This window comes from Bos grunniens, chromosome 17 (genome assembly GCF_055505025.1).
Source record: "Bos grunniens cultivar Pamir isolate PY7600 chromosome 17, Bosgru_T2T1.0, whole genome shotgun sequence".
In the NCBI taxonomy this organism is placed as follows: domain Eukaryota; kingdom Metazoa; phylum Chordata; class Mammalia; order Artiodactyla; family Bovidae; genus Bos; species Bos grunniens.
Genome location: NC_141181.1, coordinates 52,110,724 through 52,130,000, shown reverse-complemented (window position 1 = coordinate 52,130,000; position 19,277 = coordinate 52,110,724). Strand labels below are relative to the sequence as shown.

The 19,277-nt window shown below is 43.9% G+C and overlaps 2 protein-coding genes across 5 annotated transcripts in view; one reads left to right on the top strand and one right to left on the bottom strand.

Annotated features, from left to right (window-relative positions):
• CCDC92 (coiled-coil domain containing 92) overlaps positions 1 to 5,713 on the bottom strand; it is a 36,404-nt gene extending 30,691 nt beyond the window's left edge. The window contains exons 1-2 of one of the 4 annotated variants that reach the window (XM_086347327.1): positions 5,218 to 5,438; positions 4,593 to 4,756 (exon numbers count right to left, since the gene is read on the bottom strand). Coding sequence is in view for 1 of the 4 variants with exons in the window: in XM_086347323.1 (XP_086203449.1) it covers positions 492 to 612 (121 nt within the window). In the remaining 3 variants the exon portion in view is untranslated. Of the gene's footprint in view, positions 1 to 491; positions 2,578 to 4,592; positions 4,757 to 5,217 lie in introns of those variants that run through there. The other 3 variants (XM_086347324.1, XM_086347325.1, XM_086347323.1) reach the window with 3 other exon arrangements.
• Positions 5,714 to 5,892: 179 nt separating this feature from the next.
• LOC147355339 (uncharacterized) overlaps positions 5,893 to 19,277 on the top strand; it is a 36,064-nt gene continuing 22,679 nt past the window's right edge. The window contains exons 1-2 of the mRNA XM_086347330.1: positions 5,893 to 6,099; positions 6,704 to 6,840. Coding sequence (XP_086203456.1) covers positions 5,908 to 6,099; positions 6,704 to 6,840 — 329 coding nt within the window. The 5' untranslated portion in view covers positions 5,893 to 5,907. The remainder of the gene's footprint in view (positions 6,100 to 6,703; positions 6,841 to 19,277) is intronic.

Below are 19,277 nucleotides of genomic sequence, written 5' to 3'. Positions count from 1 at the left end.
CTATACTGAGAAATCACTTTCTGTTGAAAACTGACTCTAACACTTTCTTGATGGAAATGAATTCCTCACTTGAAACCCGTCACACAATTCAGAGGCCGAGAAGGATGACATATCTTTTTCCCCTGTCATCAAAGACTATGTCCTACCTGCCTCCCCCAGCCCTACCCCCATCCAGTGCAATAGGACATGTCAGTGAGCAAGTATCTCAATGGCTGAAAGCTGCTGCTCTGTTCCCCAGGGATTTTCTAGTCTGCTCACCATGATTCAACCAAAAGATAAAGATGACTCACTATCGAAGACAAGGATTGACCCCTCCTTGAAAAGGACAGGCTCTGCCTAATAACTTCTGCTATATTCCCAGAACAGAAAATTTAAAAAATAGCAAAGCCCTTCTTCATCTTTCTCATCAAGCAAGACAGATATTTCTAAAAACTGGATCTCTTCCTACATGCCACAGCCACTGAGGGAGACGTGACACCAGTGTCCTTTACCTGAGTTGATGCTTGTGATAGTTGGAGAAACGGGCTCCTTCGATGTCTGGAGTGTGGCAGGAAGCTCATCGCATACACTCGTCATTGTAAGAGAAATTACATTGGAAACCATTAGAAACATATGGCAGCCTCTGGATGATTAAGCCATGACAGGAATGGACCTGTACCTCGGGGAGCCAGTGTTGTGTTTCACAGTGAGGTTACACTAGAGGTGGCCCTTTCAGAGTGTCGTGCCACTCATTTCCAGGTGGACTGTGTGACTTTAAGAAAATCAGTACTGTAATAATCCTGGGAATTATTAATATGTGGCAGCAATGTCACATATGAAATGCCTCAGATGGACTTTCCTGGTGGTCCAGTGGCCAAGACTCCCAATGCAGGGGGCCCAAGTTTGACCTCTGGTTGGGGAACCTAGATCCCACGTGCAGAAACTAAGACGCAGTGCAGCTAAACAAATAAAAAAGAAATGCCTCATAAATCCTCTTACCTATGTAGTAAATAACAGGGTTCAGCCTGCATTTAGAAACAGGGTAGGAAGGAACTCTGAAGAGCAAAGGGTCATGGATCTTACATGGGTCTAACTGTAACATCTTAAGTGTTGTCAAAGAGGCAACAAAGAGAAAGATTGTAGCAGCAGAATATTGTATGCCTAGAATTCCATTATTAAAAGCATTCTTCTATTTCCTTTTCTTTATTGTAGCTTTTAGCATCTCAGGCTTGTTCTTGTTTGTTAGTTGATGGAATTGCACTGCTCACTCCTGAGAATCAGCTAGTAGGAAGGATCTCAAAAAGAGGACAACACTTTTTCCCTCTTCCCTTACAGGCCCAGAGTAGAGAATTCTTGCTTCAAACAGTTATTTCTGATAAAGTGGTATACAGGGATAATCATAAAAGTATTAATTTGTCTGCTCCCCAGTGTGGAAACTCATGTAAAAACATAAACTCTGGTTTTCTGATTAACAAAGGGGTCTTTTAAGACATCTGTGAGATGCCTTCAGAGATTATGGCAAGGTTCTGTAAAATGTAACCTTTCACCTACAAAAAGGCTGCTTTCTAACTGGTTGCCTTACTTGATAATTTGTTGTCCTGATCATAATATTTAAAACAGCATCTGTAATTTTTTTTTCTCCTCAAGGAATAAATCAATACTCATAAGGTGTCCTTATTTGATTTTTTGGTTGGCCAGAAGAACTTGGTATTCTCTTTTCCTTTCGTGCATAAAGTATAAATAAACAGTGCATGTCTGGTTCAAGCAAATTTTTTAAATCTTTATGTTATTTAAATAGTCACACCCAAATCCAGCTGGTGGATAACAGGCACAAAAGCATGGGACAAACTCATCTGCTAAAGAACAAAAGAGAGGAACTGTTTTTCTAAAGGTTTTTTTAAAAAATTAATTACACGTATACATTAATTCAGAGCTGTTTTTTCCCCCTCTAACTTCTTCCTAAATTGAAGAGCTCACAATCTGGTCTAACTCAATTGGCCTCATTATCATCATGTTCCACTTAAATCCTTGTGCAGACAGTATTTATTGGGTTCTCTACTGTCCACAGGAAGCTCTAGCTCTGCTCCTGGGCCACAGACAGAGTCCTAACCCCACTGATCCACTTAATACAAGTACTGTGATTGACAGTGAATAGCCTCATCTTTGTTGTAACGGCCAGAGCATCGTTCTAATCATTGACAAATTATCATTCCTAGGTTTGGGCTTAGTACAAAGGGGACACATCTTTTCCTTCTTCAAACACAAACTCCAAGTCGCCTCATTTTTTTGGACCACTGTGGTTCTGCTTCTCAGCTGTGTTTTACCTGCCAGCATGTATGGGCCAGACATATGGAAAAAAGTCCAGTGCAACTTAACTGTCAGTGGATATGACTGAACTTCTGGCTGTGAAATTTGAGTCATGTTTGAGTAATGAAGTAAACAAACCAAAATGCAGCACAAGCACAAGAGTCAGCCCTTAACCAGTATCTTTCAAAAAATAATTTCAGCTAAGAAAAAAAAAAATCTATTCACCTTCACAACCTGCTGACTCTTGAAAGAATGACTGACATCATTCCATTAAAAAAAAAAAAAAAAAAAGCCTCTCCTGCTTGTCTTCCTAGAAAAGGATAATTTTCCTCTTGATTAAATGTTTATTATAGAAAATAAAAGCTAAGAGAAAAAATCATGCATAATTAAGAAGAGTCTTTTAAAAAGACATGGGATGTGAGAGTGCTTTATTACCTATAAAGTCCCACACAAATGCAAAGAAAGTAGGCTTAGAATCATCTCTGGTATCAGGTAGGCCTCTGCCCTGGTAACAATCTTCCGAGGAGGGAAGTAGGTGTCTAGGGTGTTGTTATGCCCAAACTGCAGAAGTCAGAGTAAGAAACAAAAAGACACCACGATGCCCTCCAATCAGACTGCCATTGCAGTCCCTCAGCCCCCCTCAGAAGACCTCTCTCAGGCCAATGGGGGTACCTCCTAGCAGCCATTCCTGCCCAGCAGGAGACCAGATTATTCAGAAACTCTGCAGGGAAAGAGCAGTCCTTTCTTGCCACTGGATGTTCTAATCATAAGCAACTTGTGCTTTTTATGTCAAAGTGAAGTCTGTCTTTCTGCAAGTACTACTTGCCTTCGTTGGAACTCATGGAAATACTCTAGAATACACAAAATCCCTCTGCTGCTGACAGACCTTGAATATCTGAAGACAAATAGGACACGTTCACTCCTCTGCCCAACATTTCTGCTGGTTTAAACACCAAAGCTGGAGATGTGAAAATTGGTGTCATTAAGCTAGCACCTACCTAACTAGTCTGGAATGGTTAATCTGAGTCAAACATTTATTGCACACTTGGTGAGTGAAGCATATAAAGGCGCCTAGTTTCTGCCCTTTAAGGATACCCAATCTAGTAGATAGAATTAATCTCGGTTAACAAATACAGTGTGTCCACTATGTCTTAAGGACTTTTTATGGCTGACCTTGTTCCAGATAAAAGAAAAAAGGCTTCTTCTTTTCTTGCCATATGAGAAAATGATAAATAAATATAAAAATAAGTATGTTTTAAAAGTCTTGACGCTGTTAACATCAGTATTGCCGCAAATGCACCGTCAATTAAGTAATGATGCTAAAATGAATTTATCCAATGAATGACAGATGAAAGTTATGCACCCACAAGAATGATTTTCTGCCATAAGTAAAAGGATTAATTTGTTCTTTTTGAAAAGAATCAACAATAAAAATATCTAATTGCCAAGAAACCTGTTTGTTAGACTGTTGTATCTACAAATGCTACAGTAAAAATCTCATATACACAAATTACTGTCTAGTACTTTAGAAATTAAGTATACCTAAACTAAATTTACTAATTACATCATGATGCAGAGGAATAATAAAAACTATTTTATCTTAAGGTATTCCAGTAGTGTCATGCACATGTAAACATATGTATAAAGACACACACATATAAATTTACCACAAACCTTAAAACCTTCTCCCAAAATATATTTCATATAAAATGAACATTTAGCCAAAAGAAATAAATTCAAAGCATCTTTGGAGGTAAAAGTCACGTTAAATATTAGCGTTATTTTCCTTGCAATTCAATGGCAAGACAATGCAGGGGAATACTTGATTGTGCAAAACAAAACCCATTTAATAAAAAAATAATAAGTCTCCTGAAATACATTTCAGACGTAAAAGTCTTAAAACGGCAATTCTAGCATTAACACTCTTACAGGTAGGTTTCTGGAAATGGGTAATACATTACGGTAGGACAGTCGGGCGGCTTGTATTTTGTTATTAAGACTGATTGCTGCAACTTAAATAACAACGCGATCATACTTCCTCTTAAGGCCACTTCATTTCATTATAGAAATAGATCATACTGCCTAATACCAAAGCTTCTAATTAATACAGGTCAGCGTGAAAACACTTAAGTTAGATAAACTAGAGTAACTCGCTGTAGTAGACGGCAGCTCTGTAGCCGAGCCTGGAGCCCTGCTGCATATTTGCATTCCGCTCAGTTTCATGAATCACAAACAAATCGTTATTTAGGGTAAACTAAAGCTCACACCAAAGCTTCAGAAAAGGGCTGTAAAGGTAGAGTACTTACGTAAAGGGTTATCAGGACAGGAGACAATGCAACTTATCTGGGAGGGTCTCTAATGTCCACGGGGTGGTAAAACGCATTTGAAAAGGCGATGTGGATTCGGATGGCCGCCTCCCCACGGCATCCCAGACAAAGCAGGGCCAGGCCCTCGGGCGCTCCTAGTGCACCTGCAATGCGGATCCCTCACCCTACAATCCCACCCCGGGGCTGGCAGGAGCGGCTCCTGGACCGCCCTCTCCTCCCCGTTCGGATTGGCTTGGGTGCGCGGTGGGTTCGCACCCCAGCCTGGGCTGTAGCCCTGGCAAGGGCAACCCCCTCCCTATAACGGGCTGGAAGACCCTGCAAGCAGCTGGTGCGGAATCGCCGAGCCTCACTTTTGCCCTCCTTTCCACCTATTCGTTCCTCACCCCCCGCCTCATCCCCCCGAGATGTCTCCGTAAGGGGACACCCTTCCCCACCCCGTGAGCCTGAAGGACCCCTCCCCTTGCAGTGAGGGCTTGAAAAATTATCTAAATGAGTTCCCGCTGCGACAGGTGCCGCCGCCCCCCGCCGGCACCCGCAGAGCCTCCCTGCAGGTACCGCCAGGTGAGTGGGGCTGGACTCGATCACACCTCGGGCCCCGCCTCACCTGCGGGCGCAGCCGTCGCGGTCCTTCAGGCGGCTCCCCCCCTCGGCGCGATCCTTGGGGCGGGAGGCTGCGGGGGCCGGCGGCCCATGGGCGGGGCGGCGGGCGGGGCTGGCTCCTGGCTCCGGCCCTGCCCTGGCCGGGCCGCCGAGGGAGGTCAGTGGGCACCGCCCGCCGAGCGCATCTCGCCGGCTCCCACCCGAGCGCTCGCCGCGGTGCACGCTGGGAGCGGGGGGCCGGGGCGGCGAGAAGGCCTGGCCGCGCTGACCCGGCTGGCGGCCGAGGCGCCGGCGCGGCGGCGGCGGTGGGTCTGTGTTTGCGGGGAGGGGCGGGGGAGGCCGATCGATACTCACTTCGCGGGGACAGGGTGACGCCCCGCCCCCACTCTCCCGCAGCTGTGCGGGGCTGGGGAACCGACCAAGGGGAAGGGAGGGTCTGGCCGGTGGGACGCAGGCGCACAGCTCAGGTGCGGCCGCACTGCGGTTGCCCAGGGTAACGCGGGCCCGGGTGGGGTGGGGGGGGAGGAGGAGGAGCGAGGCGGGCAAGCGGGAGCGCGCGCGCTGGGCGGTGAGGGTTGGGGGGGTACCCGTGACAGGCCTGACACTGGGGAGGGGGGAGGGCGCGCGCGGGCAGCCGACGGGGGCGGGCGCAGAGCCGGGGTGGGGGGGAAGGGGCGAGGGCCGGGCGGCGCGCATGCGTGCGGCCCCCGCTCCCCCGGGGCTCGCCGGCCTCGTGCGTGCGCACGCGCGCTGTCCCCCGGAGGCGTCTGGGTGTGCGGAGCGCGCGCGCGCGGCTCGGAGGCGCACCTGTGAGGTGTCCCTTGAGGAGAAGGGAGGGTGGGTGCGCGGAGTCCGCGGCCTGGGGCGCTTCAACCCCTCACTTGGAGTGAGTTCTGGGGTGGCCAGGCTGTACTGTCTTTATTTCTTTTCGGGATCAAGGTGGGGGCGAGCGGGGGTGGCCAGGGCGCGGGTACTGGGTCGGAAGGAGAATGAGTGGATTAAAGAAAAGAAAAACAACCCATCACTTAGGATGGGCCTGGAGCCGGGGTGAGCGCCCGGGCATCGGGTGGGAAAGGTCAGAGTGGCTCCGCGCAGCCTGGCGGCCCGGCGGCCACCCGGGCCGGCCCGGGGGAGGGCAGCCTGACTTTGGGCCTCGGCGAGCCGGCGTGGGCCCGCAGTGCCGGGGAGCGGGGGTCACAGATGGCGGCCAGGGCGCGCGGCGGCGGAGGGGCAGCGACCGGGGCGAGGCCGGGCGGAGGCCCCAAGAGAGCCAGACTCCCGAGCCGGGCTCCATTGTTGTTGGAGCCGAGGGAAGGGGGAGCAAAACAGCTTTAGAAACCCGTGAAGCCGCGCCTTGGAGCCTTTCCAGGCGGGTCCCCGGAGAAGCGGTAATGGCCGCGCCGTGGGATCAAGGGAGCCGGGCTGTGCCGCGGAGAAGCCTGGCTGCATGGTGTGATGTTGTGTGTGTTTTTTTTTTTTTTTTTTTTAAGAGCGCCTCGCGTCCCAGCAGAGCCAGCGGAGCATCCTACTCAGGTGATGAGGAACCCTCCGGGCACCCAGCGCAGATCGCTGCTGCCGCTGGACGCCTCCATTGTTTGACCATAACAAGGGCCGGATTCTCACCCAGGTAAACTGGATGGCAGCGCAGTCGAGCTCCCTCTAACCTCCCACATCCAAAGGAATCCTCTTCTCCTCTTTCAGGACTTTACTCCAGTTTTCTTCCTGGGCCCTGCTTCTGATTAACTCAGTATATCCACTTCCCAGGCATTTCCCTCTCTGGCTTAATCTTCCCGCATCTCTCTGCCCAGTCACCTCTCATTTCCCTCAAAACTCAGCTCCTTTGTGAAACCTTCCTTGCCCAACTCTAACAACTAAATCTCTCCCGGAGGAGCCTGTTCCGGACTCTCCTAGTTGATAGTTTATTGGTTGTCTTATTGCAACAAAGGAGACTAGATATTAAAAAAAAAAATTCTAAGCTATTGCCTTTTTTTTTTTTAAAGAAAAGTTTTGTGATGTTTATTGTTTTAAGAGAATCGAACTGTTTTTGTTGCTATATATGTATTTTTTTTTTTAAGCGGGGGTTCCTCCTTCTTTTATAGATGCACAGTTTTTTAGACCCAGAAAAATGGCCTTGTTCACCCCACAGATTGGTTTAAATCTTAAGAATTACTTTTAAATCAGCAAAGTAAAGCCTTTTCTTTGTAAAAACTAAAACATCACAGAGATGGCTAATGTCTTTGACTACAAGACCTCTGTTCCCAGAGATAACAACTGTGTATAACCTTCTAGATCTTTAAAAATGTTTTTACGCCAGTGTATACTTGTATTATCTTCGACTGTTTTAACAAGTATGAGTGCACTCTAGCTTTCCGTTTTTAGCATAGGATGCATTCAATCATTTTGCAGAACTGCTGCATCATGTTCCATAGTTTGAGGACACCATAGTTTAGCCATTTCCTGAACTGATGGCAATTTATGATTTAACTTTACATTTAAAATAGTTTTTTTTGTTGTTCTCTACTGAAGTGTTAGTGAAGGGAGCACAAATCTACACTTACTACAGAAACTGTTTATGATGGACGTTCTCTTTGGTTCAGAAATTTACATGTGGTACATTTCTTGTAATTGTGACCCTGTTTTAATTGTGACGCCTGTTTTAAAGTCCTGTGACCTTGAGGAAGACATTTAATCACTCTAAGCCTGAGTTTTCTTTTCTATATGTAGTGATAATATCTGCTCTATTTACTCTACCAAGTTCAGTGATATCATGTGTGTGAAAGTCTTTGTAGAGTATAAAGTAGTATATAATGTTGATTTTGTGATCTGAAGGGATTTTTAAATTTGCACTACAATTTTTATTTCTTTGGCCAGATATGTATATTATAAAATACTACAGATAGCCAACTTTGAATGCTGTTTAGTTTCTGATTTTGTCATATTTTTATCAAGTACTCTTTAGACTTCTGAAAGAGTATTTCACAAAGCGTATTTTTCATAGTGCTTTACATGCTTTGAAAAATAAGGCATAAAAATTAGTTGATTGTGAATAAAGCATCAGCAAATTGAACACTACATAAAACACTCGTAATATATAAACAGAACTTCCTAGTGATGTAAATTTGTTTGTGTTTTTCTGTAGCAGCAACAGATTCAGGTTTTTATGTCCTTTGAGTAGAATGGATTCTTACTGAATTTGCCAGCAGTACCAGAGTTTTAACAGTTTACATACATATTCAGTAATGTGATGGCTATCATATTAAGATGTAAAAGGCACAATTAAGAGGTATGTAGGTATTTTTTTTCTTTTATTCAAATGTATACGAATGTTTCTAGCATGGCCACCAAAATCAGCTTGCCTCTGTTCTGTTCTAGTTTACGTTATGTGGGCAGAAGGGATCAGAAATTAAACAATCACGCAGCTGCTCATATAATCACAAACCGGTGTCTGCTATGAAAGTGAGTTAGCACTCTCGATGAGAAAGTATTAAAAAGGGGACCAAATTTTAGATTTCAGAGAGAGGACTCAGGAAAGACTTTTTTGCAAAAATAAGCTTTGAGCTGAGATCTGAAGGGTGAGTAGGCGTCAGTGTAGAATGAGATGGGGGATAATTTTCCAGGCAGGGGAACGGCATGTGGGAAGGCCCAGAATGGGGAAAGCTTTGCCCTTTCCGGGAACTGAAAGAATGACTTGTGGATACATTATGGTGGGTGAGGGGCAAGTGTGGCTAGGCAGGGGACCAAATCATGTCGGGTCTTGTAGGGCAGGTTAAGGATGTTTTATTTTATCCCGAGTGAAATGGGAAACCATTACAAGGGTTGGGTTTTAAACAGGGGAATGACTTAATCAGATTTGCATTTTTAAACAGCCACTCCAGCTGCTGCTACCTGCAGAATGTGGGAGTGGGGAGTGAAAGTGGGGAAGACCAGGTAGGTGATTGTCAGAGGTCTGTCAAGAGAGATGGTCTTTCCCTTCTAGTTCACATTGACTTCAAACTACCAGCTATACTAAGGTCAAAATAGGTATTTGTCTGTAAAAATAAATAATTTTTTATTTTCAAAAAGTAGGCATAAAGATGCACTTTTTTATGCAAAACACATATGTTAAACTAATTATTCATACTATGCTTAACAGAATAGGATCAGAGAGAGTAAAAATTTGGGATATTTAACATATTTTTGGTAAGTTTTGTCAAAGCAGGAATACATGAAATAAGAGTGAGGTGAGGTTCTAAAAATGAAAAGAAGGGAAATATTGTAAATGCTATTTGCCAGAAAAAAAAGAATAACAGAAAAAAAATACTAGACAAAAAATTGAGAAAGCAACTGGGCACACAGTGAGTATATAATATTTATAGCTTTCTGAATACTAATAATTTTTTCAGAAACTAATATGGAAAAACAAAAAAGCAGGCTCTGATCACAATGCAACAAAAACCATGAACCAGGTAAACACAGCTTCATCAAGACAAGTGCGACTGACCTGCCTGGAAGAGACCAAACAATACCCTGAAAGATAAGAAAGAATGTCTTAAACTGAAGGATAGGCCATATCCCTGGTTGTGATGTTTAAATGCTATAGAGATCCCCCTTTTCAGGTGAACTGGACAGAATAGTGAGTAATGAGCTAGAACAAGGTCTATCTAATTGTTTAAACATACTGTAGAGCCAGTTGTGTTTAAACAGTGTCACACTAGCTTCAGAGTATCTGGACAGGTCACTGGAACCTATTCAGCACCCCAAAGATGAAAGTGTATGGAAGTGTAATAAGTGACAAACCATCACAAATGCCCTCCAAATCAGAGAAGATATGGAAGTAAATATTAAACATCTGGGCTGGACTTTGCTGATGGCCCAGTGGTTAAGACTTTATCTTCTAATGTAGGAGGTATGGGTTTGATCCCTGGTCAAGGATCCCACATGCCTCGGGGCCAAAAACATAAAACAGAAGCAATACTGTAACAAATTCAATGAAGACTTTTAAAATAATGCCCACATTAAAATAAACCTTTAAAAAAATAGGTGAACATCTGGAAAAAGGAGTTCTGCACGCTGAGGTGAACAGAGAACAGGTGTAGCGATCAGACAGACTTGAACTGGAATTTAAGGAAAATGATACCACCGTACAGGTGTTGAGAGAGAAAGAGGTACAGGTCCTGGCACCCACAAGACATTCAAATCTGTTATTAGTTAAAATCTGTATTGGACTACATAAACATTTAAAATATCTTTAAGAAGAAAGGAAAAACGAAATCCTAGGATCAAAAGCCAAACCACAAAGTAGAAAAATAGTAGTGACAAATCTAAGTGTAGAGTTAATATCTTCAACATGTAAAGAACTCACACAAATCAATGAGAAAATGAAAATCCACACACATGGTTGCAGGATGTGGCTCAATAGTTTAATGGATATAGATACAATTTGTTTGACATTTAGAAAGATGTGTAATCTCACTAATAAGTAATTTGTAATTATTCCTGTAGAAAAGTAAGACTGTATTCTCAATAGCAACAAAACCAGAAGACATTTAAGAGTAACACATAAACATACAAAAGCTCTATGAAAAAATTAGAAACCTTTACCTGAAGAATTTAAAAGCTACCCCAAATAAGTGGGCAGACATTACATGCTTTGGAAAGAGACGGCATCTTTGTAAAGCTTGCAGTACTCAACAAATTAAACTGTTACTTCAATGTAATTCCAGCTGAAATCCCAGTGAGACTTACTTTTGGACACTTGATAAATTGCTTCTAAAATTTGTCCAGAGGACTAAATGTCGAGGCTCGAGTGGCCAAGAAATTTTTCAAGTGGAAAATACTGATGAAGGATTTGCTGTGCCAGATATCAAAACATACTGTAATGGTACAGTTATGTAAATGGTGAGTACAAGAATAGAGAGGTTGGTACATGGAACAAAGTAGAGTCCAGTAACCCATTTATATAGAGAGGAATTTATTATTTAATAAAGTTGGTATTTTGAGTTGGATATATTGGATATAATCTTGGATACATTGTAGAGGGATAAATGACTATTTGGAAAGAAATATTCTACTTCCCCTTATTCAGAATGACTTATTTGAATTAAAGAATGAGCTTAAAGTCAAAAACACCTGTAAAAGTATAGGAAGAAAATATGAGAATTTATTATGTTGGAAAATAAGTTTCTAGGGTAAGCAGTTCATTAATAGGTAAGACTAAGGCCCCAAATCTAAAGAAGAGACTGATAAGTTTGAATATCATCAAAGCTGATATTTCTGTGTGATGTAAAAACATTATAAGTTGACAGACTTGGGGTTAAGTTCTGGTAACATACACAAACAAATAATAAAAAGCCACTTCCCTGGTGGCTCAGACGGTAAAGTGTCTGCCTACAATGCGGGAGACCCGGGTTCGATCCCTGGGTCAGGAAGATCTCCTGGAGAAGGAAATAGCAACCCACTCCAGTATCTTGCTTGGAAAATCCCAGGTCAGAGACAGAGGAGCCTGGTAGGCTTCAGTCCTTGGGGTCGCAAAGAGTCAAACATGACTGAGCGACTTCACAAACAAAGGATAATAGAATTGACATAGTTAAGAAATGAATGGAGGATGTGAATAGTTCTCATTTAATAGTTCTCATAGAGAAATGAAAGTGTCAAAGCGATGACAGGAAATTCAGCCTCACTGGTGGTTAGGGAAATGGAAATTAAAACGGTGAGATTTTGTAGAGGAGGGAATGGCTCTCAGGCAAATTAAAATGCTCTCCAAGTATGTAGAGGAAAAGCTACCTGATACGGTCTTTGTTGTTGTTCAGCTGGTAAATTTTGTCTGACTCTTTGTGACCCCGTGGACTACAGCACGCCAGGCTTCCCTGTCCTTCACCATCTCCCAGAGTTTGCTCAAGCTCATGTCTACTGAGTCGGTGATGCCATCCAACCATCTCATCCTCTGTCGCCCCCTTCTTCTTCCCTCAATCTTTCCCAGCATCAGGGTCTTTTCCAATGAGTTGGCTCTTCGCATCAGGTGGCCCAAAGTATTAGAGCTTCAGCATCAGTCCTTCCAGTGAATATTCAGGGTTGCTTTCCTTTAGAATTGACTGAAATTAGTTTGCCCTTTCCCGATGACAATTTGGTTAAACCTATCAAAATTTTAAAAACACCCATATGCTTTCATCCAGCAGATACACTTAAGGGAATTGGGGATATTCTAATAAGAGAATACAGGTTAAAGTTAGTATGAATGAAGTCTGTCACAGTATCACTTATAAAGAGGAAAAGCTGAAGATGAATGCAGAAAAAGTTTGTTGCCTCCACACTATGGAATGTTAGGTAGCTTTTAAAAAGAAAGGCAGATTTGTATGTATTGACATAGCCTGGATGGATATCTAGAATATATTTTTGAGCAAGTTTAGTTCCATTTTTTGTAAGATAGAAAACAAAATAATGTGTGTGGTTGTGTGTGTGTGTTCTGAATGAAAATAGAGATCTAGAAAAATATGTGGAAAATATGTTGTGATTACTTCTTCTGAGGGGAGGAGAATAGGGGAGATTGAATTTTTATTTCTGGGATTGATTTTATATTTATTTTACATGCTTTTGGATTGTTGTAGGTTTTAAACAGTATTTACTTCTGTAATGAAGATATTACAATTTCTCAGTTAACAAAGGCCCAAATTTAGACAGAAAGTTTTAAGACCTAGTACCTGGGTGTAGCAAAAATGTCACACACTTATGTTACATTGGCTATATGTATCAAGGACCTTAAAAGTTATCATATTCATTGATGTAGCAACCACCTAGAAACCATCAAAGGAATATTTTTAAGTACAGAGAGGCTTTATGTATAAAAGATACATATTATAGAATTATTTTTAAGGGTGCATTTGCAGGCTGGTTAAGTTATCAACTGGGTAATACATTATTGGCTATTAAAATATTTATGAAGAAAACATATTAAAGTGCTTACGACAGTGTTAAGTGAAGAAAATCAGGGTACAAAATTGCATATGTTATGTGGTTAAAACTTTTATTAAACAGAAGTCCCAAAAGCCCTCCACAAAAACCTCTGATGGTAAAATGTCTGGAGGAAATTAAATGAAAATCTTAAAAATTGTGGACTTTGGGTAGTAGGATGTTGGAACACTTAAGTTTTTTACTTTTTTATTTTCCAGGATTATATGTCATTGAATCTATAATTTGTTATTTCATTTATAATGGAGCATTTACTTTTTAAAAGTGCATCATATCTAGGACATTTGTTAGCTGCATAGTTAATAGATGTGTACACTTTAAAAAATACTTCTGTCATATATTAAAGTATCCTTAAAGTGAATGTTTTCTGAGTGATATATTTGTTGCTCTCAGCTTTTGGAGGGAAGTTTTCTTCTTAGCAATATGCAGAATACAAGTAGTTCTCATTTCTCATAACTGTAGAATAAACGCAGAAACTTAAATGTGGGCCCTGGGATTTCCTAGTTTGACTCTTGTTAACTCTTTGTGTTTCTAACACACACATCGGGTTGTAAAGCACGCTGCCTTTTACCGACTCAGGGTGAGTAGGACTTAGCCACGGGACCAGGGGCAGAAGCATGGGGAGCCTGATTATTATTCAGGGCCTGCAAGTGACTCAGCAGAGTGGAGCTCAAGGTATCTTGGGCCATACGGTGTGGGAGGACTGACGGGGTTATGCCAAGGGTAGGTAGATTTGCTCCCTTGCCAAGTGTTCATGGACCTGCAGGATTCTGTGGATGTGGCGTAGCGTGGGGCTTAGTGGAGGACAAAGCCAAAGAAGTGTGATAGTGGAGATGAGGTTGAGGACTTGGAAGGGCTCTGGGAGCACAAAAGAAGGGGTCATGCAGAATCCAGAGGTGAGGGTAAGCTTTCTAGAGGCAGTGATATCTGGTGGTGAGACCGAAGGTAAATGGAGGGAATAGCAAGTGTGATGGGTCAGAGGTAAAAGGACCGTGGTCGGGGGACGGGGGTAGTGGTTGAGGCCTAGGAGCAGACTAGATCTGGGGAGCCTGAAGAAGTTTGGTTTGGTTGGAACTAGAATTGGAGTGAGCAATGGTGAGAGATGAACCAGGAGAAGTAAATAGTAGCTCACACTGATCAGAGTTTAAAAGCCATATGAATAAATTTGAAAACTACACTGAGAATTAATGGAACCCATTGAAAAGCTTTAAGCAGGATAATGAACATCCCATTTTGCATTTTAGAAAGATTACATGACAGTGGATAATGGATTAGAAGAAGTCAGGCATGGAGACTTTGTAGTGTCCTGGGGGAAGACGGTGGCCTGAATGACAGCTGAGTGTAGGTTAGGTGGGTGGATAAATTCAGGAGCAACTGGGAAGATAGACTTTGTGAGCAGGAGGAGGGTTGATGGTAACCAGGTTCTGGCTTAGGCCATTGAGTGACCAGTGGACCGATTTACTACAACTGAGAACAGAGTTGGCTTTGGTGAGGAGATGACAGACTGAGTTTTGGATGTGCGTACAGAACAGGGCTGTAGAGAAGCTACATGTCACTTGTAGGTTCTTCCTGAGAGAATTTGCAAAGATTGGTTTTATGCTGCAAATACATACTTTGCTCTATGAATGAGTGCTCTGTATAAATCCATTATTAAAAACTGTTTCTGTGGTAACTATTTTTTGGAATATAGTTACACATCTATATATTGTTTAAGTTTGGGGAGTATCTGTCTAACTTAGACTGGACTGTTGATGTCTTCCATATGGAGTTATTGGAGTTATTTAAGACTGCATGACCCTGACTTTGAGTAATACTGTGATTGCCTTTTCCTCTAGACTCTCTCCTGAGCAGGTGATGGTGCTGTAGTCAGTTATCTTGTTGAGAGTTATGGCTGAATAATTGGAGTGATTTCTACTGATGTTTCCATACTGGTCCGTTCCACACAGAGGTAGGCCAGGACACAGAGTGGTGCCAAGTCTGTATCCATCTGCAAGTGCTCACCTGGCCACTGGAAGTTGTGCTAGCCCATGTAGACTGGCGGGACAAAATATCACAGACCAGGTGGCTCCAGCAGCAATTTACTTCTCATGGTTCTGGAGGCTGGGAAATCCAAGATCAAGGAGCTGGTAGATTTAGTGTTTGATGAGGTCCTGCCTGGTAGCTCAGCTGGTAAAGAATCTGCCTGCAATCCAGGAGACCCTAGTTCAATCCCTTGGTTGGGAAGATCTGCTGGAGAAGGGATAGGCTACCCACTCCAGTATTCTTGGGCTTCCCTGGTGGCTCAGCTGGTAAAGAACCTGCCTGCAATGTGAGAGACCTGGGTTCAATCTCTGGGTTGCGAAGATTCCCTGGAGAAGGGAAAGGCTACCCACTCCAGTATTCTTGGGCTTCCCTGGTGACTCAGCTGGTAAAGAATCTGCCTGCAGTGTGGGAGACCTGGGTTCAATCTCTGGGTTGGGAAGATCCCCTGGAGAAGGGAAAGGCTACCCACTCCAGTATTCTGGGCTGGAGAATTCCATGGACCATATAGTCCATGGGGTTGCAAAGAGCTGGACATGACTGAGTGACTTTCATATATATTTTGTGAGGTTCTGCCTCCTGGTTCATAGATGCCATCTTTTTGACGTGTCCTCACATGGCAGAGGGGCGAGGGAGCTCTTGGGGTCTCTTTTATAAGGACACGCATCCCATCGTGAAGGCTCCACCCTCATGAGCTAATTACCTTCTAAGCGCCCCACCTCCTAACACCATTGCAGTGGGGTTGAGGTTTCAATATCTGAAGTTTGAGGGGACACAAACATTCAGGCTCTCACAGAAGTATAGCTAGAGGTTGGAGAGTCAGTCACAGTGTCCTCCCCTTACGGCTGGCATAGCAGCTGTGTCTGGGTGACAGTGTGTGGACCAGAGTGAGGTGAGGCTCAGAGCAGAGCTGGGGGGTGGTCCATCTAGGAAGAGGTAGGGGAGACGGGGCCTGTGGAAGAACTCATCAGAGAGGAGGAGGATGTCTTCACCAGAAAGCATTTGGTTAAAAGAAAGAAACATGTTTGAAGTGGCCTAAGTGCAGGGGGATCTCTGAGGAGGCTGCCATGGCACCCCATGCTGTATCTTGGCTGAGGCCTGCTAGCGTCTGGAGCGTCCAGGAGCCGGTGCAGCTCTCTCTGCCTGTGTCTCTCCCGAGTCACTGTCCCTCTCAGTTCACTCTGTAGACCCAGGCTTTCCACCTCCCAGTTCTGAACTCTCAGGGACAAGCATCTGATTGGGTCAGCTCAGCTGACTGGGTTCCTGTTGCAGAGCCCACAGGGGCAGATTCTCCAGGTGGTGAAGGCAGGTAGGGGTCTCGGGGGAGAGCGGTGCCCTGGCAGCTGAGGAGAAAGTTCCCAGAACTGGCAGGGACAGTAGGTTCTAATGGCTCAGAGATGTGATAAAGGGATAAGGAGTCAACCTAGATTTGGCAAATCAAAGTCATTTAGCCTAAGTGTAAAGAATTACCGCAGCTAACCTACAGCTATGGTAGATACTTATGCTATGGAAGAGCTTGGAAGAAGGGAAATTTTAAAAAAATGAAATTAACTTTGCAGTTGTATCAGCAGAATTCAAAATTTAATTTGAAAAAGCAGTAATTTCTGTTGCTGACATTAAAGCATTTCTACAGCTTTATTCTAACTCGAGAATATACAGTGTCTCTTGTGTCACCTGATGTAAGAAATTCAATAAAGCTATTCTAGAGCTCATTTATTTTTTATAACCTGCAAGTTGATAAAATAGTCATAGCTTATTTCCACAGCTTATTTTGCATTGCCTTCCACAGTAATGTGCCAAATCTTGTGAGGAAGCTCTTGTTCAGCTAGAGCAATCCTCTGTCCCAAAGGTTATAAATTCTGCCTGTTTAGGTAAATGATAAAACAATTCATAAAAAAAAATCTGAACCCTCTTTCCTCAGAGTAAGCCCCATTATGTCCCTCTGGCTTTCAAAATTATTTTTAGATGTGCATTTCAAACGTGTAGGATTAAGCTTGATAGGATTTAAGAATGTTTCAGTGATTCAAAGTACTGGGCATCAGCCAGCAAACACAAGTCAGGTTTTTAGTTAACCAGTATTCAGTAACTTATCACTGTATCTCTCTATCATGATAGAATTAGGACCTTGTGATAAGCCCCCAGACTCACAATTAGAATCGGGGATCCTGCAGAAAGCCAGCTGTACCAGTTTTCACAGTGCTTAGTAACTAGTTAGAGGCAGTAATCAACTGTGAAATTCGCTGCAGGTTCTAATGCCTTAGCTTAAATATCCATGAAGATTTATGAGCAAGTGTTTGAGTGCCCTCTGGAGGCCTTGCTGCTACTGCTGCTGCTAAGTCGCTTCAGTCGTGTCTGACTCTGTGCGACCCCATAGACGGCAGCCCACGAGGCTCGCCCATCCCTGGGATTCTCCAGGCAAGAACACTGGAATGCGTTGCCATTTCCTTCTCCAATGCATGAAAGTAAAAAGTGAAAGTGAAGTCGCTGAGTCTTGTCCGACTCTTAGCGACCCCGTGGACTGCAGCCCACCAGGCTCCTGCGTCCACGGGATTCTCCAGCAAAAGTATCGGAGTGGGGTGCCATTGCCTTCTCCGTCTGGAGGCCTTATTATGAACAGTTAAAACACAGACTCCTACAAAAGGTTTTCTTTAACAGCTAGAATTAAGAACTAGTGGACTAGATAGATAGTTGAACTTGTCCGGGTGTGAGTAGGGAGCAGAGGAGAGCCAGGATGGAACCCACAGGAACACTAGTACTTGGGGAGGGGGAGGAGTCTCCAAGTGGACTGAGGAATACCAGTGGATGGAGTGAGAGTGAAGTCATAGAAGGGAGTGTCCAGCATGAGAAAGAAGGTGCCAAGAGGAACTTCAGCAGTGTAGTGGTGGGTTGAGGAATGAATGGGAAATGAAAGGATAGAAATCAGGAGAATAAGTCTCTAAGAAGCCTGGATGGGGAAATGGAGAAAATATATAGCAGCTAGAGACGGCTGAACCCACTCCAGTATTCTTGCCTGGAGAATCCCAGGGACGGCGGGGCCTGGTGGGCTGCCGTCTATGGGGTCGCACAGAGTCGTACACGACTGAAGCGACATAGCAGCAGCAGCAGCAGAGATGGCTAAGTGTTGGTTTTCCTTAAGGTAGAAGGGAGTTTTCGTGGGTTTAAATGCGGAGAGTAGAAAATAAGCAGAGATCAGATGCAGTGGAAGGATGTGTGTGGGGGGGGGCAGGGGAAGTTGACTTCAAAGTTCCTGGCTTAGAAGAGTTGTTGGGGAAGATGTTGCCTTTTACAGGATCTTGGAAGATGGTGAATTAGTGATTTTCAGTTCACTGTGTGATGATAGGGAAAGATTCCTGCTATGAGAGAATGTGGAATTGTCATTATGGAAATGGTTCTCATTCAAGTCAGGAGGTTGAGCTTAAAAGAAAAAAAAAAGATGGAGTGAGGACCCTTTAGCAGATACTCATTTAGAAAGAAGGACTAAAAGAAGAGGTGAAGGCCTGAGGAGAGGTGAGAAAGTGCAGGGGACTGGGGATCGAGGAGATGCGTGTAAATTAGAGTCAGAGTAAAAAGTGAACAAGGCTCTTGGGCTCTGAAGGGGAGGGGAACTGTTTGGTTTTGTTTGGCTGGACACCACGCAGGTTTCTGGGATCTTAGTTCCCCAACTAGGGATGGAACCTGGGTCCTCGACAGTGAAAGCACAGAGTCCTAACCACTGGCCCGCCAGGGAGTTCCTAGGGAACAATTTTGCAGAGGAGGCATTGTGTGGGTGGGATGTACCGGGGCAGCGTTGGTGTGTGGGGCAGGACCAGGAGGTGTAGAGTGTGTGGGGAGGTGGGCAGAGACAATGAGGAGGGGGAAGTGGCCACAGCTGGAACAGACGGAGAGCTTGTCTGTGCTCACCCAGTAAGAGCCCAGATAAGCAGACTGCAGAAAGAGAATTACATTTGCCTTTGTGCTTTGCAGGTGTAAGATTTAAATCTTGTGTAACTTCTGTGGTCCCTTATGTTTTTCTCAAAGTGAAAGTGGTAGTTGCTCAGTCATGTCGGATTCTTCGCGACCCCATGGACTGTAGCCCTCCAGGCTCCTCTGTCCATGGGGTTT